The sequence below is a fragment of the Zootoca vivipara genome, chromosome 15, assembly GCF_963506605.1.
Source record: "Zootoca vivipara chromosome 15, rZooViv1.1, whole genome shotgun sequence".
Taxonomy (NCBI): Eukaryota; Metazoa; Chordata; class Lepidosauria; order Squamata; family Lacertidae; genus Zootoca; species Zootoca vivipara.
The window spans coordinates 11,662,383-11,684,676 of NC_083290.1; the positions used below are offsets into that span (position 1 = coordinate 11,662,383).

The 22,294-nt window shown below is 48.5% G+C and overlaps 2 protein-coding genes across 2 annotated transcripts in view; one reads left to right on the forward strand and one right to left on the reverse strand.

The window, feature by feature from the left end:
* The window catches only part of CASTOR2 (cytosolic arginine sensor for mTORC1 subunit 2), a 53,456-nt gene extending 51,405 nt beyond the window's left edge, over positions 1–2,051 (forward strand). Inside the window, exon 9 of the mRNA XM_035139441.2 lies at positions 1,539–2,051. Coding sequence (XP_034995332.2) covers positions 1,539–1,604 — 66 coding nt within the window. The 3' untranslated portion in view covers positions 1,605–2,051. The remainder of the gene's footprint in view (positions 1–1,538) is intronic.
* Positions 2,052–7,124: 5,073 nt separating this feature from the next.
* Positions 7,125–22,294, reverse strand: RCC1L (RCC1 like). Its single transcript, XM_035139927.2, has 11 exons — positions 21,566–22,294; positions 20,734–20,863; positions 20,303–20,431; positions 19,863–19,929; positions 18,666–18,717; positions 17,681–17,765; positions 15,834–16,015; positions 14,442–14,526; positions 13,830–14,003; positions 11,100–11,185; positions 7,125–7,585 (listed from the first exon to the last, which is right to left on the reverse strand). Exons 1-11 carry the CDS (start codon positions 22,205–22,207, stop codon positions 7,508–7,510), a joined length of 1,710 nt encoding a protein of 569 aa, XP_034995818.2. The 5' UTR covers positions 22,208–22,294; the 3' UTR covers positions 7,125–7,507.

Here is a 22,294-nt window from a genome sequence, read left to right on the forward strand (position 1 = left end):
GCCTTCAAAGTGCTTCTATGCCGTCTCCTAAGGCGGGTGTCGCAGTGGGAACGCGGGTGGCCCTGTGCGTTAAACCACAGAGCCTAGGGTTTGCTGATTAGAAGGCCGGTGGTTCGAATCCCCACGACGGGGTGAGCTCCCGTTCCTTGGTCCCAGCTCCTGCCAACCTAGCAGTTCGAAAGCACGTCAAAGTGCAAGTAAATAGGTACCGCTCCAGCGGGAAGGTAAACGGCGTTTCTGTGCGTTGCTCTGGTTCGGCAGAAGCGGCTTAGTCGTGCTGGCCACATGACCTGGAAGCTGTACGCCGGCTCCCTCGGCCAATAACGCAAGATGAGCGCCGCAACCCCAGAGTCGTCCGCGACTGGACCTAATGGTCAGGGGTCCCTTTACCTGTACCCTTGAAGGCCCTTAAGATGTCCTCCCAGGGACCATAGGATTGCACACATTATCGATTAAAAATTATGGGTGATAACCCAAAGAAGCCATTGAAGTAGGGTAGACTGATTTAGTTGGGTCTACTCTTGATTGAGATTTGAGAGAGCAACATCTGGGACAGGTTTTAGGGTGGCTGGGGATACATGCGAGAACTGCACATTCTCTTTCAGCAGTGATTGACAAAAGAAAGTTAAAAGAGATTGCTGCATTTCCCCAGTGTGTAACTTGTATTTTCTTTCTTTTTAGTCATTTTGAAATGGACATCTTTTTTTTTTCAAGGGGGCAAGGTGTGCTTTCCCAAGCAAACTTGAGTGTTCATGTTGTCATTCGTGTTCAGCTTTACTTTAATACAGTGTCACCTTGGTTCTCAAACTTAATCCGTTCTGAAGTCCGTTCCAAAACCAAAGCGTTCCAAAACCAAGGCGCGCAAAAAAGTAATGCAAAATGGATTGATCCATTCCAGACTTTTAAAAACAACCCCTAAAACAGCAATTTAACATGAATTTTACTATCTAATGAGACCATTGATCCATAAAATGAAAGCAACACACGATGTACTGCAGTCTCACACAATCAATCATTCAGTAGCTGAACCGGGTTCCACACAGTCACAAAAACAATAACAATAACAAAAGAGCCACAAAAACAAAACCACAAAATAAATAGCATAAACAGACAGACCTCAGCGTAACACTCGAAACGGAAGTGTGACACTCAAAACGGAAGTGTAACACTCAAAACGGAGCACGTTCGGCTTCCAAAAAGAGTTCGCAAACCGGAACACTTACTTCCAGGTTTGCAGTTTTGGGGTTGCAATTTGTTTGAGTACCAAGGCGTTTGAGAACCAAGGTACCAGTGTATTGTTAAAACTTTGTTTTGTCATGGCCCAAGGACTAGAAACAAACAAGTGAACCTGACTCAGTAATGCTAATGCTAGATATCATCTTAACATTCTGTCCCATCTATTCTGGGCACCCTGCAATGTTGCATTTATGACAGTTGGCCTATAATTTATCATATCTAGAAGTCTGAATTTCTATCAGAATGTAGCATCCTGGTTTTCAGAGGTGGTTGTTGTTTCTCTCCCCCTCCCCCCACTACAGGTACCAGAAGAAAATATCAACGGTGTTATCAATGCACTTCAAGTGAGTCAAGCTGAAAAGCACTAGGAATCCTTTGGAGCGGGACTAAGGGTGCATTTTCTGTCAAAAGTTCTCAGTATTTTCTTGGAGCAAGGAGAGAGAGAGAGAGAAAAAAAAGTGGTTGGTTTGTGTGGTTTTTTTACTCCAAAGAGAGCCTGGGAATAGAAGCTGTTGCCACGTGTGAAGAGTACAAGAAACAAAAGACTGCTTGAGAAGCATAAATAACTCCTGATAGCTTTTTGAAAAATAGCAATTTTGAAAATAAAATCTTCAAAGGGTGAGGAGCAAGAAGGAAAAAATGTTCGGGGTTAAAAAAAAAAACTGTGGAGGGTTTCTGAAGTTCAAAATGTACCAATTCTGCCGTTTTCTCTTTCAACCCACCCACCCTCTCCTTTTCCATTTTTATTTGCCGGTGTGACAGAAATGCACCGTTATCTGAGGTTCGAAATAAGAGAGACTGCGTACTTCGAGTGAGGGAGGAGCTGGGATGGAGCACATTTGCGAGGATGGAAGAGCACAAATGTAGAACGCATTTGCAGAAGATCAGTGAGAAGGGGAAATAAAATGCAATTTTGGACTCTGTCACCTCTTCTGTGAACAACAGGCCGGTCATTAAATGTGTCAGGCCAAGAGGGTCAATTGTTGCATGGAAGCATCGCCATGCTATGAGGACAGAAAGGGAGACGTCCTGTCTCAGACCATCTGTTTCAGCATTTTGTTTAGAAACAGAAAGCAGATGATGGCTCCATTTTAGCTCTGTATCACCAGCACCATCCTTTCTCAACCTTGGGTTGCTGTTGGACTACAATTCCCATCATCCCCAGCTATCAGGACCAGTGGTCATGGATGATGGGGGTTGTAGTCCAACAACAGCCGGGGACCCCAGGTGTTGGTCTGTGGCTCTGCGTGATTTCAGACACGGAGCCATTCCCAGCCCTACCCAGAGATGCCATTGGGGATTGAACCTAGGTGCTCTAACCACTACACCTACAGCCCTGCTTCCCCATAGTGGCCAACCAGATGCTTCTAGAAACCAGCAGCATGCATTACGATGAGAGGCCTTCCCTGCTTGGGTGCAATACTGGTCCTGGTTTGCTCTGTTTGGAGAACACCTCTCAGGAGAGACATGTGAACTGGTCTGATGCTCTGTGGAAGCACCTAAAACGACATTGCTGTGCTGTTTGGCAGGGAATTTTTTCACCAGGAAAAGGACTTCAATGGAAGAGCCACAAGTTCCCAATGGTCAAGCCACGATATCTCCCAATAAAAAGGCGACGGGAAAGGCCTGAGACCCTGGAAGGTTGATGCCAGGCAATGCTGGACTCAACTGACACAGCGTCCTCTCAATGGAGGCTGAGTCCATATGGGCAAATGGGGCACTGCCCCACCAGCCTCCGCCTGCCCTCAGCCAGCCCCCACCTGCCTGCCTTCCTGATGAAGAGCTGGTCCAGAGGGTGGCATTGCCCCCATCTGCTTCCTCCTCCTCCTCCCTCTCAGTTTGCCCCTTGTAGAACTCAGCAGGGAAGACAAAACTAGAACGAGTTCACTCTGCTGTTTGTTGTTGGCTCTGGCGCCACCTACTGGTAGGCTCCCTGCCTTCCAACCAGTCAGCCGGCATAGCCAAACCTGGCCCTCCAGATGTTTTGGGACTACAACTCCCATCATCCCTAGCAAACAGCACCAGTGGTCAGGGATAATGGGGCTCCGTAGTCCCAAAACATCTGGAGGGCTAAGTTTGGCCATGCCTGGACCAGTGTCAATGGGTTGATTGGGTTGCATATTCTCAGCCTTTCTCGGCAGGCAAGACTAGGAGATGTGGCTGCTCCAAACCTAGCAGGGTAGTTTTCTAGGTGTTTTCAATGACGTGGGGTGGAAATTTTTCCAGGGCTTGTTGCTTTCCCCCCCGTGGAAAATGTTCCTTGTTATAAGTTCGTGAGGAACAGCCAATGGATGCCAACTGCAAATATTGAGCAGGTTTGGCACTTTCCACTTTTATAGCTCTGCTAACAAAATGCAATTTAAATAAACATACTGTGCTAGATCGCTCTCTAGGGCAGGAGTGGCAGCCACCGGCTGTTATGGACTCCAGTTCCCATCAGCCCTGCCCGGGTCAGCCAGTTGTCAGGGACGATGGAAGCTGTGGTCCACAGCAGCTGGAGGAGCACCACCACTGCCCTAAGGTATCAGAAAATTGCCTGATACAAACTTGAGATTTTTTCCAGTGCAAATTTTTATCAATCCAATGTTAAGGTTTGTGGAAGACCCGGACCGCTCTGCATTATCTCATTTTCAGCAGGTTGGAGCAGAGAGGTGAGGGTGGGGCATAGATAGCAACACAGGAAGCAGCTTTCTATTGTCAGGCCATTGGTTGCTCTAGCTCAGTGTTTCTCAACCAGTGTGCCTCCAGATGTTTTGGGACTACAACTCCCATCATTCCCGACCACTGGTCTTGCTAGCTAGGGATGATGGGAGTTGTAGTCCCAAAACATCTGGAGGCACACTGGTTGAGAAACACTGCTCTAGCTCAGTATTGTCCACACTGACTGGCAGCCGCTCTCCAGGGTTTCAGACTCAGCCCTTCCTGGAGGCCGGGGATTGAACCTGGGACCTTGTGCATGCAACACAACTGCTCTCCTACTGAGCTCTTCCCCATTTGGGAATTATAGTCATTTCCCTGTAGAAGCCGATGGGCGCAATTTGAATGCGTTCTCTTGGGCATAGCCCTTTGAAATGAGTGGGACATGGTGCTTGTGCCCTCTGTTCTAGAAACTGACTTGGATCTTGGTCAGACGCAAAATGGGATTTTGTTTGCTTAGTTCCTCCATTCAGAATTGTGAGTGAGCCCTGCTGGGATGCACTGCTGATTTTTTTTTGGGGGGGGGGGACTGAAATGTTGTTTTTGGAACATTTGTACTTAAAATAACTTCTCTGCGTCGCTGCAATTATACGCCTTTAAGAGAGCCCCCTGCAGTCTCCTGGTACATCTCTGCTGAAAAGTTTTCCAATCTAAGCAAGTTTCACTCTGCCTCTGTCTCTTTCTTTCTCTTAATGCCATCTTGCTAATTTTCTCCAGGTGTCTAGTAATCCCCCTTCCTTCCGTTCCTGATGTCCAGGCGGTGACTGCCATTGCTAATGTAGCCAAAATGGTACCACCCACTTCTTCCTGGGGCTTCTTCAAGGCAATGGTGACATAAATTGGCAAATTTCTCTTTGCAGCTTATGCCTCCAGGATGACGGGGCGTTTAATGACGAATTACTCCCTTCATTAGTCAGTTCCTGTTCCGTGTGTGGAGGAAGAGGCTTTATTTACAAATACCTTCTCGTTTTCTAAGGTGGTTGTTGTGTTGTTGTTTAGTCGTGTCCGACTCTTCGTGACCCCATGGTCCAGAACACGCCAGGCACTCCTGTCTTCCACTACCTCCCGCAGTTTGGTCAAACTCATGTTCGTAGCTTCGAGAACACTGTCCAACCATCTCGTCCTCTGTCGTCCCCTTCTCCTTGTGCCCTCAATCTTGCCCAACATCAGGGTCTTTTCCAGGGAGTCTTCTCTTCTCATGAGGTGGCCAAAGTATTGGAGCCTCAGCTTCAGGATCTGTCCTTCCAGTGAGCACTCAGGGCTGATTTCCTTCAGAATGGATAGGTTTGATCTTCTTGCAGTCCATGGGACTCTCAAGAGTCTCCTCCAGCACCATAATTCAAAAGGATCTAAGGTATCTTTCATACTATATAAACAGCAGCATCCAGTATATTAAGTGGAAATCAAGATATCAAGCCACCCCCTCCACCATGAATGGAAGTCCGCAAAGTCACAAATAATGTTGGAAGTCGCACTAAACACGAAGCAATAAAAAGAACAGAAGCTGAACGAAGGAAGCTTCTAATTAAAGTTGCTCAGGCTCTATGTGTGAGCAGAGCTCCGCTGTGAATAAGCATTCTAAAACATACATGGGGACGATCAGGGCTGAGAAGCCTCTCTATCTGGACTTTATGACTCTACCCCACCTTTCACTCACCCACTTCTGTGCCCTCCTTCTCTGGGGCTTTTGCCTTGTTGGGATGTGTCCTTGGAAGAGTGCTTACGCCTCTTGCTTAGAAGACTAGCTGGCTGGGGGAGGAGAGAACTATGCACACAAACCGCTAACTTCTACATGGTTAGAATCATGGCCTTACTGGATAAAAAGCTAAGATTCACACCAATGGCTCTGCCCATGTTTTGCATCTGGTCCTTCGCAGCCACTGCCACGTACCTCCCCCTCCCCCCCCCAAAAAAATCACAACCCTGCAAGCATGTCCCGCAGATGAAAATGCAGCTCTCGCTCTAGAAGGATATTGGCCACAGCGGTAAGTGTTGTCTTATTAACCAATGCCCAAGAGGTACAGGGAAGCACATTTTAGAATTCTATCTCCAGCTAATTACGGAGTCGGCAGTACCGCAGCTCAGCTAAAGAGCTCCCGAGACAGAAGCAACCGCGGCGAGATTTGATAGTCTCCTCGCCTAGCAGCCAAATGCTGCCAGGCCCTCTGTGCAGTGCCGTCATGTGGCCATTTATCAGAAGGCAGCGATGGGTTTTCATTGCCCATGGCTTATCCCTGCAATGCCTGAACAATAGTTCTGATCGCTTCTTTCTCTCCAATAGTCAAATGTATTGTTTAAGATCTACTCAGACCGGGGGGGGGGGCGTGTCTTTGAGGGCTGAAAACGTGAGGCAGGGGAGAAGGAAGGAAGTAGCCAGGTACACTTTACAACGGCCACTACTACTACAATAAATGCACACCACTCTTTCTCTCTCTTACGCCAAGGAGCTGTTTCTCTCAAACTAAAGAGCTGGTCAGATGGAGTACCCTTGGCTCATTCCTCTCCATCAAAAGCTCTGGGAGTACATGGGTAGGAGAGGGGCGGAATAGAAGGGTAGGAGGCTTGAAGCCTGATGTAGATCAGTGCTGAAGGCATGGGCAACACTGACATGTATGTAATTCACGCGTTTCCTCTCCTGCTGCCCCGGCTGCAAGGAGATCGGTACCTTGCACTTCTCTTTTCAACTAACTGCAGTTTCAGCATCGTGCATGAATCCCTAAGCTCTGGTTCTGTTAAAACAAGACATTTTCAAAAATCATGGTTTATGTGGGCTGGTTTCACTAAACCATAGTTACGGCTACCCACGGTTTACACAGGTTCTGACACATTGCTAAACCGCAATTTGCCAGGAGAATCGACAAGCCCATGTTCAATGGCACGATAGAATATGTTCTGTATCTGGGTGTAGTGCATAGTGAGAGCTAAGATCTGTGAAAGGAAGGAGCCAGGGATACGATGAAACTTTTCATCAAAAGCTTCAGCGGTTGCTTTCCACCGAGGTAGGGATCCTGCAGCGCTCCAGCCGTGCTTGGGCTCCCAACTCCCAGCATCCCTTGCCACTGACCATACTGGCTGGGGGCTGATGGGAGTTGGAGTTCAACCACAGCTGGAGAGCCACAGCTTCCCTAGCCCTGCTCTGGGACACTAAAGAGCTGGGCGCTAGAAGGAAAGGAAAAAGGCAAGACATTCAATCATCTCATAAGAGCATCTTTCAAAACCAGCAGCGTGTTCTACAATCCCGCTGTAAACAAACCCTTTTGCTCTGACTGCACAGCAGTGCGGGCTTTCTCGCAGCACTCCCAAGTCCTCAGCAACCACTTCGGAAGTTCAACATTACGAAGACGGCCGAGCAGCCAAGGATTGTCCTGAGTGAACAGCTCCCGAAATTTGCGCAGGGTCCCTCTGAAAGCATATCCTCGTTCCTCTGAAGCCTGCTGCCATGGTGTACACTTCCGTTAAGTTCTCTCACAAGGAATTCAGGCATCAGTCCCAAAGCCAAGACCAGTTGTCGGGGAAAAGTTGATACATTTCTAGTTGTGTTCCAAGTCATCAGGCATTGTCCAATCAGGCATTGCTACACAAAGGATTTAACCAGCGTAACCATGTGGTCCACACCGCAGGCGACATCCACCACCTCACCTGGCACGATCACCTAAATATTTTTGGCAGGGAGGGAGGCAGGGGCAGTGAGAAAAGAAGAGAGATCGTTGGCTAAAATAAAACACATCTCTTTGTTCTGGGTGGTGATACAACAACAAGCCCACCCCAAATGTAAGCTATCAGAAAAAGCGCTGCAACATAGGAAGGGCACCTTGGCCAGCTTTGCCAACCTGGTGCCCTCTGGTTGCTTTGCACAACATGTCCCATCCATCACACTCGGCTCATTCGTCACACTCGGTGACACATGAGCACCCAATTGGGAAACCAGCCCAGCAGAATGGTTTTTAAAAGGCAGGCAGAAGCCTGTGGGGAACAGCACTGTGTCTGTGTGTGTGTGTTTGTGACAGAGAGGGATATTGCATTCTGCGACAGAGAGAGAGAGGCTGTGAAACGGTTCTTTCATGGCAATGTGTGAATAGGCGACCCCCTCTCCCATGGCAGTTACTTTGGGGCAGCGCCCATGGCACAATCTGAAGATCCCAAATATGCCCACATGCCCCCAAAGGTTGGCAACCCCCTATTTTACCCTGTACTACCGATCACATTCGCCTGTCACTTTGCACGGGGGAAGGAAGGTCCCAGAGCAACTTCGCAAGAAGAAACACAAAAGCAAATTGAAACCAGAATTATTTAAAGCAATGAATGGCACAGAATGCGTTCCCCAGGAAGAGAGACAGCTTGCTATCAAGCCGCTACAGCAGGCGTCCCCAAACTCGGCCCTCCAGATGTTTTGGGACTACAATTCCCATCACCCCTGACCACTGGTCCTGTTAGCTAGGGATGATGGGAGTTGTAGTCCCAAAACATCTGGAGGGCCGAGTTTGGGGATGCCTGCGCTACAGGAACTGTAGCTCTGCAGAGGGAATAGGGTTCTCCTAAGAGCTCCCAACACCCTTAACAAGCTACAGTTCCCAGGATCCATGATTGCTTGAAATTGTATCACACTGCTTTAAATGTCTGTCTCTTGGGCCTTATCTGCTCTTACCTTTTGCCCTGCTCTTTCCAGGAAAGGGTCTTGTGTTTTAAAGCTCTGAATCAAAGCAGTCCCCCCTTCCCCCCCCCCAGCTTTCCCCACAAAAGCCAGCTCTTTAGGGCTCTTTCGAAGCAAACGCCAATTTGGCTTTTCCATTCTGTTTGCTCCAATTTGACTTTAAATAGCAAGTTCTCGCGGGGAAAGCTATAGAGCAAAAAGGAAAAAAAAGGAAGAAGGGGGCACTCATTCATTGAGCTTTTAAAGTGTGGTCCTTGCCTAGAAACAGCAGAGGGAAGGCGAGTGTGGATAAGTCCCCAGCTGTGACCAATAAAGCCAGCCCTCATCACAAGGAAACATCAGCGAAGGAAGGTGCCTCGCAGCGCATTTTGGGATATATGAAAAAGGAACTCTGTTACTGCTCCCATCAGAGCGGAAGCCAGCTCTTGCCACCTTCCATGCCAAAACGCTGCATAATTTGGCAGCCACCTGAGCTGTTTCTTGGAAAGAGAGGGTGGAGGTGGGAATGTCGGTCGAGGAGAACCACCTACACATGCACACCGTCTGTTGCTGCTGCCCTTCAAATCCAGGCCAGGAATGGCAACGCCGCCACGTGACAGAGCAGCAGGTGCCCTGTAGATTTCGCGATCATGGATTCTGGTAGAGAAAGAAGCAGACTTCCTGCAGGAATGCATATGTCTCTGGAACTTCCTAGAGTCGGTTGCCAACATTCTCCAAGCTGTCCCAATTCAGGCCAAGCCAAAGAGAAACAGTGGGGGGGGGAGAGGAATTTCCATACCCCGCCCTTTTGAAAAGCACCCTCTTTGTGATCTTTCAGGTCCAGAGGGAAGGCAGCGCCTCCTGCCGTCACACTGAAATGGCTTAGGCCAGGCACCCCCAAACTTCGGCCCTCCAGATGTTTTGGACTACAATTCCCATCTTCCCTGAGCACTGGTCCTGTTAGCTAGGGATCATGGGAGTCGTAGGCCAAAACATCTGGAGGGCCGCAGTTTGGGGGTGCCTGGCTTAGGCTGACATTGCTGCATAGCCATCGCTGAGTGGCTACACGGCAACCAGCCATGTAGTGTTGTTCCACCAGGCCAGAGGCCTATCTAACTCTAACACAACCCATTTCCCACAGTGACCAGCTGGAGACCTCCAGGGAGCCCACAGTGAGGGCAATGATCGCTGGGGCAGAGACCAGTCCAGAATCAGAGGCCGAAGAGGAGGGGGGCCAGGAGACAGAAATGAGCCAGGCTGCTGAAGAAGCCAGGGGGTCTCCCCCTCCTGCTACAGCCAACTCCCCTCTCCCACCCTGGTCTCCTAGAACATGCAGAGAAATGAAAAGGGCAGAGCAGAGATTGATTGTGCACAGACGCAGTCTACGACTGCTTGGGGGAAAGAAACTCTGGAGAAGAGCCTTGCGGTTCGAGGACCCGCCCCCCGCGGGAAATGAAGACACAGTGACACCTGGATTTGAGTTAAAGGGGTAAAATAAGGCCACAACTTTATTGGTTAAGAGCAAGTGAGAGGTATTGGCTTAGGCATTGGACACTTTAGCAAGCATGACTCCACCCCGCTCAGCGGGGGGTCATATAAGGTTAACACCCCGAGGGAGGAGCCTGTTGATGCAAATACAACTGAAAGCTCCCTCTGGTGTCACTGGGCGTCGTGCCATAGCCCTAGCCTCAGCAGGGCATCGGACGGGATCCACGACCGCCGGATCCCTTAAGGGGATACCCCTATAAGAGGAGGGTTGGATGATGGCCACAACCAGTCCTCAAACACACCAGACAACTCCATATTCCAATGCCTAACCGCCACCCGAGCCAAGAGGCTCGCCGCCAATACCCTCACCGCTGTAACCAAGCCCTAATGCTTCTTGTGATATCAGCTAGCCAGATGTCATTTCCTTGATTGGAAAGATGCACGCCATCATCACGGAAGAGAGCTGCCTCGCTGAACCGAATTTCAGGGTGCTCAACAACATGGCCATCCATGTTACACAGTTTGCATGCCACCACGGACTGCAACAGGAGAAAAGGAGGATTCCACTGCTGCCGCGCCACTTTAAATGTCTGTAAACCCCGCCCCCAGGCCAGCCCTATTGGCCAGCCAGAGGCTTGGCGCGGCAGCAGGGATTGGCTGCAGCAGGGGGCCGATACACGCCCCCCTGCTTGCCACGAGGAGCGTGTCCCGCCCGCAAAGTCTCCCCTCGCAGAAGAGGAGAGATCTTAGAGAGCAGTTGGAAGGAAGGGAACTTCAGTCCTCACAACTGCCTCCTTGGGGCAAGACTTACTGGGAAGAGTTGCGCTGACCACTAGGCCTGCACTGTTTAGGCTTCTTTGAATAAAGAGCTAACAGCACCTGACACCGTGGGGTTTTGAAAAATTGCTGACCTATTCCTGACTCTGGTTCCTGAAAACCACGAGCATTTTCAGCCACATGTGGGACCTTAGCCCAACATGGCTGCCCAATTCTTGCAGATCAATCTTTTTTAAAAAAAAATAAAAAAGACAAAGAGGAGCTTCCTTACCCTCCATGGGAAGTACTGGTCTTCCATTCTGCCGATCCCCAAACATCCTCTGACATTTTTTCCCCATACGAAGAGCTCTCCTCGGTCTGCAAAGCAACACAATATACCAAGTGATGATGACAAGTTGGCCTTGGTGGACGTTTGCTTATTTGTTGGCAGAAAGATTCATTTTAAATCCACTTCCTTAATTGGCCACTACAGGTATTCCTCCACCTATTTATTTATTTTAAATGAAAGGATGGAACACATCTTAGTTACTCGTAGATATTTCTGATGGGAGATGAGGAAAGACAAACTGCCATAATCATAATTATTTTGCTGCTGCTGCTGCTTTTTTTTAATAGAGCCAATCTTCCTTTGGCTAATCTCTCTCCGTGTAACTAACTAGCGCAGTTTATTGAGCAGCTGCCCCCTGCAGGATTCATTTGGTGCCAAGCCATTTCTGCAATTCCCTCTTAATGGAAGACAACACACACAAATTCAACAGCATATCCAGGGAATTATGTCCGCCTGCCTCGCTTTCGTTTTTAATTGTAACTGGACCACATTTTCAAGTGGCATTGCCGCAGGGCCATGAATGGGCTCCATGACCATAAAAGTGCCTTGTGCCCAGGACCAGACACTGGGCAATATCCAACCATTGTGTCCTGGCAGCATGACTTCACACACCTGCCTCCCCTCCTCAACCCTCTGGAAAAGATTTGGGGAGGAGCAGGACACGTTGCAGGGGGGAGGCAGGTGTGTGAAGTCATGCTGCCAGGCCCCATTGCGCAAGGGAAATTGAATTACTTAGCACTATTTCCAATACAACCCTCCTTCCATCAGGATTTTCAGCGGCTGGATGGCAGCTAATGGATTGAGGTTGAATCCTGACAAGACAGAAGTACTGTTCTTGGGGGACAGGGGGCGGGCTGGTGTGGAGGACTCCCTGGTCCTGAATGGGGTAATTGTGCCCCTGAAGGACCAGGTGTGGGAGTCATTTTGGACTCACAGCTGTCCGTGGAGGCACAGGTCAATTCTGTATCCAGGGCAGCTGTCTATCAGCTCCATCTGGTACACAGGCTGAGACCCTTCCTGCCGGCGGACTGTCTCGCCAGAGTGGTGCATGCTCTAGTTATCTCCCGCTTGGACTACTGCAATGCGCTCTATGTGGGGCTACATTTGAAGGTGACTCGGAAACTGCAATTAATCCAGAATGTGGCAAGTGTTCTACCAGGTGATTGGGAACGGCCACCAAGACCATATAACACCGGTCCTGAGAGATCTGGATTGGCTCCCAGTATGTTTCCGAGCACAATTCAAAGTGTTGGTGCTGACCTTTAAAGCCCTAAACGACCTCGGTCCTATATAAATTTATTATTATTATTATTATTATTATTATTATTATTATTCAGCAACCCAACACAGACCCTCTTCCTTTAGCCCCATCTCCCTTTCACTACCTCATTCTTCATCCCCACTACACACCAGCTGGGCTTGCATACTGGCCCAGAACCCATGCCTCTGCCCACTGACCACCTTGTTCGTGTCCTGCCTTTAGACCCCAAACTTACGTTTTCCTCTTGCTTAACTACTGTCCCCTTCCCTCTCAGGTGGTGCGCTGTTTTTTGAAGTTCTATTGCCAACACCTTCCGTAGTCGGAATGCTGGCGAACATTCTATGATGTCACAGCAACTCGGCCAATAAAGTACTCAGAGAGGACTCACGGACAAGCATTCAGTTGTTAAGCCTGTTTATAACGAGGCAGCTCCAATCCTGAATGCTTTTACTTGGCTGAATGCAAACTAATACAAACGTAAGAAGAGTCTTGCTAGATCAGGCCAATAGCCCTTCTTGCCCAGTATCCTGTTCCCACAATGGCCAACCAGAAGCGTGTGGGAAACTGGCAAGCGGGATTCAAGCACAAGAGCCCTCTCTCCTTCCATTACTGCTTCTAACTGTGGAAGCAGAGCATAACCATAATGGCTAGTACCCATTGACAGCCCTCTATGAGTATGTCCAATCCTCTTTTAAAGACATCTAGTTTGGTAGCCATCCCTGCCTCCTGTGGGAGGGAGTTCCATAGTTTAAACTTTATCTGTTATAATATAATAATAATTTATTATTTGTACCCCACCCATCTGGCTGGGTTTCCCCAGCCACCCTGGGCAGCCTCCAACAAAAAATTTAAATACATTAAAATGTCACATATTAAAAACTTCCCTGAACAGGGCCGCCTTCAGATGTCTGCTAGAAGTTGTGTAATTCTTTATCTTCCTGACATCTGATGGGAGGGCGTTCCACAGGGTGGGTGCCACTACCGAGAAGGCCCTCTGCCTGGTTCCCTGTAGCTTTGCTTCTCGCAGTGAGAGAACTGCCAGAAGGCCCTCGGCAGAACAATGGGGGAGGAAACGTTCCTTCAGGTATACTGGGCTGAGGCCGTTTAGGGCTTCAAACAGCCGCTTCATTGGATGTCCACAATTTCTAGTGTTAATTAATCAGCACTAATGGGACTTGCAGAGGGAACAGATGCAAACTACAAAAATTGCTCTGGATTAACTGTGGGATTAACTGTGGGAAGCAAGAAAACTGACAGGAAAAAGCAAGAGGGGAAAGAGAAACTGCTCTTCAGACTTGAAAAAGGCAGGGGCAGAAAATTCCCTGGCCCGAGACTGCTAAATCCTAGAACTAAACCTCATTAAGACTTACTTGTGAGTCCCCATGCCCAGGAATGCTTTGGAAGCCACTTACTGGTGACAGCAGCAAACTGGCTGAGTCCACAGCGGATCCGAGCCACGCGGACGTCCGGGTTGAAGTCTGAGACGCCAAACAGGGTGGGTGGGATCATTTCGGGGGTACCCGTTTCCATCAACTTTGGTCCTTTTCCAAGTATCCCGTAGCCCCAGACAAAGACATGGCCTTCCTCTGGGTTGGGTTTCAAGAGAGGCTCGGTGTTAACACGCTCAGTCCTTTGTAACGCCCCATGTCCATCAGATCCATTATCCAACCGAGTCAACTTGTTCCACCTCCTCCCCTCATTTGAACTATTCCCTCCCCATCCCATGCGTTCCAGTGTTATGAGAGAAGGAGAAAAAACTTTTCTATATCCACTCCCTCCAGGTCACACATAATAGTTTTATAAACTGCTATCATGCCACCTTTTGCTTGCCTTTTTCTCTGAACTATGAAGTCCCAAATGATGCAACCTTTCCTCATACAGGAGTCACTCCCCCTTCTAGAGCATTTTCTGAATCTCTGTCTTTCATTACCTCTGGCGCCACCTACTGTTGGCCTCCTTGCCTTCTCCCACGAAGTATCATGCAAATGTTTTAAATCACAGATTTTTTAAAGTGTTGGGCATACCATTTAAGAGAGCATTGACTGTCCCTCCGCAAGCAGCTTCCTTCACTTTCCCAACCTTGAAGGGCAGATGTCTGGGCACATTAACCTATGCAACATGGAAGTTTGAGACAATGATCAGATGTGGTTTTGGTTTCATATATATATGTGTGTATATATGTGTGTGTGTGTGTGTGTGTATTTATGTTGTTGTTTAGTAGTTTAGTCGTGTCCGACTCTTCGTGACCCCATGGACCATAGCACGCCAGGCACTCCTGTCTTCCACTGCCTCCCGCAGTTTGGTCAGACTCATGTTCGCAGCTTCGAGAACACTGTCCAACCATCTCATCCTCTGTCGTCCCCTTCTCCTTGTGCCCTCCATCTTTCCCAACATCAGGGTCTTTTCCAGGGAGTCTTCTCTTATGTATGTCACGCTTTTCCTCCAAGTTCCTCAAGGTGACATACACACTGCCTATCCTCACTGTTTCTTCACAACAACCCTGTGAGGTAGGCTGAGTCGGTCACTGGGAGTCCACCCAAAGTTACCCAGTAGGCTTCAAACCTCTGAGTGGGGATTTGAACCCTGGCCTTGCAGATCTGAGCCCCAGAAGACCACACTGGCTTAAAAAAAGTCTTCCACAGTTTGGTTCAGTGACAAGAGTTTCACACTGACATTTGAGGATGCGAGAACAGAAGAGCAATTGAAAGCATGTTTGCCTAAAAAACCAATATCCTCCACCACCACCCATACTCTGCATTTTATAGTTCCAGAATTTAATACCTCCTTTTTTAAAATAAAAAAATTCCTTCAGTAGCACCTTAAAGACCAACTAAGTTTTTATTTTGGTATGAGCTTTCGTGTGCATGCACACTTTGTCAGATATACTGAAACAGAATCCACCAGACCCTTATGTTCTAACCCAGTCTCTCTCAGACTGACGCCCTCCAGTGCTGGACTACAACTCCCATCAGCTCAAGGCAACACGTTAAGGATGCACAATATTAAGGGAAATGACAAAAATGTGCATTTTAGGGCAAAATTGTGTACTCCAAAATGTATATGTTAGAAAAAAATGCACTCTAAAACGCTGGTGAATTTTCACAAGGGCTTAAAGAAAATGCAAGCTTATGTGGAAATGTGGAGAACTAAATTTATGATCGCAAAAAACAAGAAACGGAGACTGATAGATTTGCTTATCCTGAACTTGGACTGATATAAATTCCACTATGCCCAAGACCCGAAGCATAACCCTTACTGCTGTCCAACCCCCCCCCCAACCCCCACAAAAAAGCCTCAACATTCCAGCAGGACCCCAGCACCTCGTGAAAATCACAGGGGGGGGAGACACCCATCCTCACCCCCTTACTGCCAAACACAAGAGACGGGAGCACAAACCCCATCTGAACTGCTCTCACCTGCGTCGACTCTGTAACCGAAGACAGCTGCAGGTATTCCGAGTTCCCCCAGCCGAATACGTCGCCATCCTCCGACACAGCAAGGCAACAGTCACCGTAAGTAGAAACCTGAGCGATGCGCACACCTGCGATGTCCCCGCCCAGCTTTGTAGGGGTGCTGACAATGTCGTAGTGACCGAGGCCTGGTGCGGAAACAGAGGAAATCCCTTGTATATGTTATACCATTTCCATCATCCCTGACCACTGGTCCTGCTAGCTAGGGATAATGGGAGTTGTAGTCTGACAACAGCTGGAGACCCAAGTTTGGGAAACGCTCTACAGAAAGGAGATACCAGAAGGCAAAGGACGGGGAAGAAAGCGATGGATGCAAATGTGCCTGACTCGCGGAATCCATTCTACGAATACACAGTCTGGGATTAAGTGCTGTGGTTTTCCATCTCCCTACCCTGCACAGACCACTGAAGGTTGCTTGGTTGTGGGGGGTTTGTCTCAGTGGACAGCTTAATAAACTGTCATGGGCAGGATGGTTCAACTCAAAGCTTGTACAAAACTCTCGTTTTAATTCCTGTTGCCTTGCCTTATAACCAGTCAAATCATGCAAGGGAAAATCAGCAGACGAGGCTGTGCTCTGGAAACGACAGAAGTTAAGGCCAGGTTTGTGTTACCCTGCCCTGGTCAGAACAGTCTCCTTCTCCATTACCCAAAGAAATAAATCCAGGACTGGGCCAGGGACAGTTTGAGGATCTCTGCATACAAAACTGCAAGAACATTCTCAGTTGCTCCAGGTGTTCCCCACCACCCCTGATTCTTAATGGGTATAGTTCAGAGAAGCCCCTGGACTCCAGCTCCCATCATCCCTGTCCATTGACCATGCTGGCTGGAGCTGATGGGAGTTATAGTCCAGCAACATCTAGGGAGCTGCAGGTTCCGCATCCCTAAGGCAGTCATTTCCATGCACTTATTTTAATAATAATTTATTATTTGTACCCCGCCCATCTGGCTGAGTCGCCCCAGCCACTCTGGGCGGCTTCCAATCGAATATTAAAACAATACAGCATTAAATATTAAAAACTTCCCTAAACAGGGCTGCCTTCAGATGTCTTTTAAAAATAGGATAGCTACTTATTTCCTTGACATCTGTATAGTATATGTTGGAAGGCACCCAGAGTGCCTGGGGCGACTGTTAGATGGGTGGGGTATAAATGATAAGAATTATTATTATTATTATTATTATTATTATTATTATTATTATTATTTATACCCCGCCCATCTGGCTGGGTTCCCCCAGCCACTCTGTGCGGCTTCCAACAGAATATTAAAATACAGAAATCCATCAAACATTAAAAGCTTCCCTAAACAGGGCTGCCTTAAGATGCCTTCTAAAGGTCTGGTAATTCTTATTCTCTTTGACCTCTGGTGGGAGGGCGTTCCACAGGGCGGGTGCCACTACCGAGAAGGCCCTCTGTCTGGTTCCCTATAACCTCACTTCTCGCAGGGTGGGAACCGCCAGAAGGCCCTCAGCGCTGGATCTCTGTGTCCGGGCTGAATGATGGGGGTGAAGACGCTCCTTCAGGTATACTGTACAGGACCAAGGCCGTTTAGGGCTTTAAAGGTCAACAACAACACTTTGAATTGTGCTCGGAAACATACTGGGAGCCAATGTAGATCTCTCAGGACCCTCCATTTTGTACATTGTCCGTCCATTTTCCATGAACAAGCATCCTTCTGCCTCAACCGTGCTGCTTTCACGAGAGGTAGAAAGTGTTGGGGAGCCTCGGGGAGCAGAACAAACTCTCTAGACTAGGTTCATGCCCCATCTTCCCAGCAGGACCCTTCGGACAGCCTACCTGTTTGGCCGTCCGCTCCCCACCCACAGGCATAGACATCTCCTTTCTCCGTCCTGAAGAGGCTGTGGTCCTGCCCACAAGCAACCTATAGGCACACACAAAACAGCAGGGGAAGAGTTGGACAAAAAAAAATGTTTAGAATTAAAACACTGCAAGCGGAATCATGCAACAAAATGTTGCAGCACCGCGGGCTGCTGTTCAGTGTTCCAGGGAGAGTGTGTTCCGTTCCTCCTCTCAATGGTCAGGTCCCTTCTGCACTATGCATTTAGAGCAGTCTTATGCTCCTTTCATGGCTTATTTCGTAGAATTCTGGGAAGTGCAGTTTGTTACGGCTGTTTGTCGAGAGGCTGCTTGTTTCCTCTCATAGAACTACAATTCCCAGAGTTCTCTGGGAAGAGGGATTCACTGTTAAACTACTCTTCCATCAGTGCCCTGAGCTAGATAGACCAATGGTTTGACTTGGACTAACTTGCACACAAAAGTAGTCATCCCCTCCCACCTCATCTTATGCGTGTTCTACTCACACGTGACCACATATGTGCAGCGCCAGGAAATAATAATTCAGTTCATACCCGGAAGTGACAGGAGAGCTGGAGAGTCCTTGTGGCTCACGAGGAGACCTTCCCCAGAGCCCAAAGACGATGTTAGTGAGGGTGGAGGAAGCCTCGAAAAGACCAAAGGAGCAATGGGTCTTTGTTTACACTGCTCAGCAGCCCTGCCTAACAGCTGCCATGCCTCTTTCCCACGCATCCTTGCCCCAGAGCTTCAATTCTAGTGCAGGATTTTGGGTCTGGATTGCAGAGAGAGTGGCAGGGGAGGCATTTAAGGGTATTTAGAGGGTGGCTAACTGACACTTAGACAATTTCACTTATGCGCGAGGGGCCCAGAATGTAACCCCCGTGTAAATAGGGAGTTGCCTGTAGATGCAAAGCAGCAGATAATGATGGCGATAAGAATAGTATACAAATTCAAACAGGCTACTTACTTGGACAACTCTATCTTCAAGTTGCGGCAGGCGGTTAATAAGCTGGCTCTCACTGTATGTGGCCAGGAAGAGATCATAACAAAAGAAAGTGAAGTAAGCCAGCAAGAAGTTGCACAGTTGGATCATTTTTAAACCACATTAGGGTTTATGCCATACTAATTTTCAACCGTGTTTTGTAGAGAATCACATTTAAATTCACCACCTTTCTGGCAAACACACAGAGTTATTTTCAATTTAACAATGACTTGGAATTGGGGCTGTCATGAAATTAAATAAATCTTACTTGAGGATTTACTCAATTAATTGATTAGATGGGGGGGACCTATCTATCTCAAGTTTTGGGATGTCTCCCATACAGTTCTTCTAAGTGGCTCTTACTATCTGCATCCTATAAGGCAGGATGAAGATTTTAGCATAAGAACATCAAGCAAGGACAGGGATGCTCGACCTAATTTCAGGCAGAATTCATATAACCAACATGTTGGGTAGAAAAATATGATTTTGGCTGCAGGGCATCCTCAAGTTATTCGGGCACCCCATTCTCTCCATCTTGCTCAGTGGAGCTGACGGGAAATGGAGTCCAGCGACATCTCCTTAGCAACTCCTGGGTTAGGGAGTTTGTTAGGCCTCGTCTGAACTATACATTTAAAGTACTATGGTTCCACTTTAACAAGTCATGACTTTCCCCAAAGCATCCTGGGAGCTGTAGTTCATTAGGGGTTCTGAGAGTTGTTAGGAGGCTGCTTATTTTCCTCACAGAGCTACAATTCCCAGAGTTCCCTGGGAAGAGGGATTCATTGTCAAATCACTCTGGGCCTTAGGGGCAGAGCTCACGCTCTGTACACAGAAGGGTTCGATCCCTGGAAAAAAACCTCAGGAAGCAGGGTATGAGAACACTCTTACCTCTAACACCCTATTATCTAACAAGGTAATAACAATGTGTATGCATGGGAAAAGTTGGAAAATTCTTTAAAGAAAAAATTAAAAAGAGAGAGAGAACAATCTATTCCTCCCCACCCCCAAGACCCTAGAGGACTGCTACCAGTCAGAACAGGCAATACTGGTCCCAATGGAGAAATCATCTGATAGAACGGAGCTTCCCAAATCACCCTAAAACTCATTCAGATTGTGACAGACCTGCCTTAGGGGATACATTTGGAGAAGCAGACATGCTTGGAACAGAGCAGATCATCTCACCTGTAAATTTCACCTTCAACCACTTTCCGGCCACACTGCCCATAGGAATTGTTGCCCATGCTGAAGACTGAAACAAAGTTATGAGATGCCATCAGACGGATAATCAAGTACCACCCCTCAAGGCTGAGTTCGGACACAATGCTAAGCAATGGCGTAGCAGTACAGAATGAGTCTAGCCTTCACACTGGGCTCCTACCTCCCTTCATCAAGTGTGGCCACAAGACAGAGATCAGAAGCTTCCAATTCTGTTTTAGGCTGGTCACCTGAACCACTAACTGTGGTTAAACTGTGGTCATTTCTAGAATCATTTCTAGAATTGAGGATAGTTTTGCAGCGGGAGTAGGTAGGGCAAGTTTTTGAAGCCCCCCCCCATCAAAAACCTGGGGGAGATCACTACAAACAGCATCCCTCCTTAGAACCTCATTGGAGTTCCACCATACCTCCTTCAGAGTCCGTCAGCACTAAGGAATGTGCTCTCCCACAGGAAACCTGCACAACTCGGGTCTGCTGCGGCTTGTCCAGGGGCAGTGCAACAGGACTCGGCTCCAAGACATATTCGTAACCTTTAGCTTTTATAAAATATACAACGAAAGAAAGGACAGGAATTATTGCAGACAAACATGACTGCTTGTCCCAGAGGTAGCCATGCAACTCTGTTGTGGCAAAACCAAGAACAGGTGTTGTGGAACCTTAAAAATTGTGGGATAAGGTTTGGGAGGCTAATGGTTGGGTGATGCCCATCAGGACTGGAAGGGCAGGATGCAGGGAGCCCAACAGATAAGTTGGATATTTTATCCTCAAATAAAAATGACAGGACCAAAGGTACAAGGGCATACAAAGCTTCAAACCAGCCAAATATTCACAGACTTACAGCGATCTCTCCTGCTCTGATGAAACCCAATCTGGGAGTCCTTGTTGAGGCCCGTGCCCCAGACTTTGGTGACATCGGTCGTTCTGGAGGATAGGAGGGTGAATCCATAGCCACAGGCAGCAGAGGAAATCTTTCAAAATGAGATACAAGTACAGGTGAAACTCAGAAAAATAAACGGGCACTTCGAGAACCGAAGACTTCGACTTACGAAGACGACCGCGGAACAGATTGTCTTCGTAAGTCGAGGTACCACTGTATCTCATATATTAGTTTCACCTTTTAAGTTGTGTTGCTGAAATAAATGCACTTTTCGACGATATTCTAATTTTTCGAGTTTCACCTGTAGATGTTGATATTGATAAAAGAAACAAAGGACTCAGCAACATCGCTAGATCTCCATAAACGAAGACAGGGCACAAGCCAAAGTGATCTCTTGCTCCTGGCAAAGACCAAACTGATCATAAGAACATACAAATTGGCCTGCTGGATCAGGCCGGTGGCCCAGCTAGTCAACATCCTGTTCTTACAGTGGCCAACCAGATGGGGAGCCCAAAAGCAGGACCTGAGCACAAGAGCACTCTCCCAACCTGGAATTCCCAGCAACTGCTATTCAGAGAAAGAAAGAGAACTTCCTTTTGTCTGTCCTGAATCTTCCAACACTCACTGCTGGTTTACCATTGTAGCCACCACTCTAAGCAATCTTGGCTCTGCCTGATGCATGGCAGCAGTTGGTATAAGGAGGAAAGATGCTTTTATCAGCCCATCGATGCCTCTTGAGCATCCCAAATTAAAAAGGAGGCCCCGCTTCCTCATTTCCCCTCCCCCCACTCACCTTGTCATCCACCTCCAGGCGATAAGGAGTGGGCTGGATCCTCCGTCTCCTGAACCCACGGTCAGGCACGACAAAGGTGGGGATTCCCAACGCCCCCGAGAAACAGAAACCACAAACAAACACCCGGTCTTTCCTTTTGGCTTGTTTCCCCACGTACTGGAAAATGGGGGCAGCGTCGTCAGCTTCTTTGATGTCCCTGATGCTCTTCTTCCCGGCTGCTTTTGCCAAGCCTCTGGAGAGCCCCTCAGAAGGAAGCCTCAGGGGGAGGTCAAGAAAGGCCCTGCAGGGGCCGCGTGGCGAGCCTTGCTGGGGATTTTGAGATGGGAGACCGGGAGGGAGCTGCGTCCTTGTTAGAGGCCCTTGAAAAAGACCCCTCGTGCAGAACAAGGCCAGGCCCCAGGGAGACACCAATCCATTTCCGCGGAGGCCCAGAGACCAAGGGGGCGTCCAAGGGGGCCCCAGGGCGTCACTTGAGGGCCTCAGAAGCAGCCCCGGAGAAGTTCTCCGGGAAAAGCTCCATATTCCCCGATGGAGCCCCAGCAGCGCCCCCCTGGACCTCCTCTGGAGCTCTGGGGACAGCAGCGCAGCCCCACGGGCGCCACGAATCTTGCACACTTGCAGCAGCCCCCCATGAGGCCCCATCGCTTCCTCCGCGGCCGCGTCTACGGCATCTGGTCCAGGGACAGGAACACCTGCAGCATGGGCAGCGCCATCTTGCTCACCTTTCGC

Excerpts from the sequence above, each read along its gene's own strand:
- RCC1L (XM_035139927.2), bottom strand. The coding sequence starts at position 22,207 with ATGGGGCCTCATGGGGGGCTGCTGCAAGTGTGCAAGATTCGTGGCGCC. Across the intron at positions 19,930-20,302 it reads GCTGACGGACTCTGAAGGAG|TCTTCAGCATGGGCAACAAT; the intron begins GTATGGTGGAAC and ends ACTTTGTTTCAG. Across the intron at positions 14,527-15,833 it reads CGGTTACAGAGTCGACGCAG|GTTAATGTGCCCAGACATCT; the intron begins GTGAGAGCAGTT and ends CATGTTGCATAG.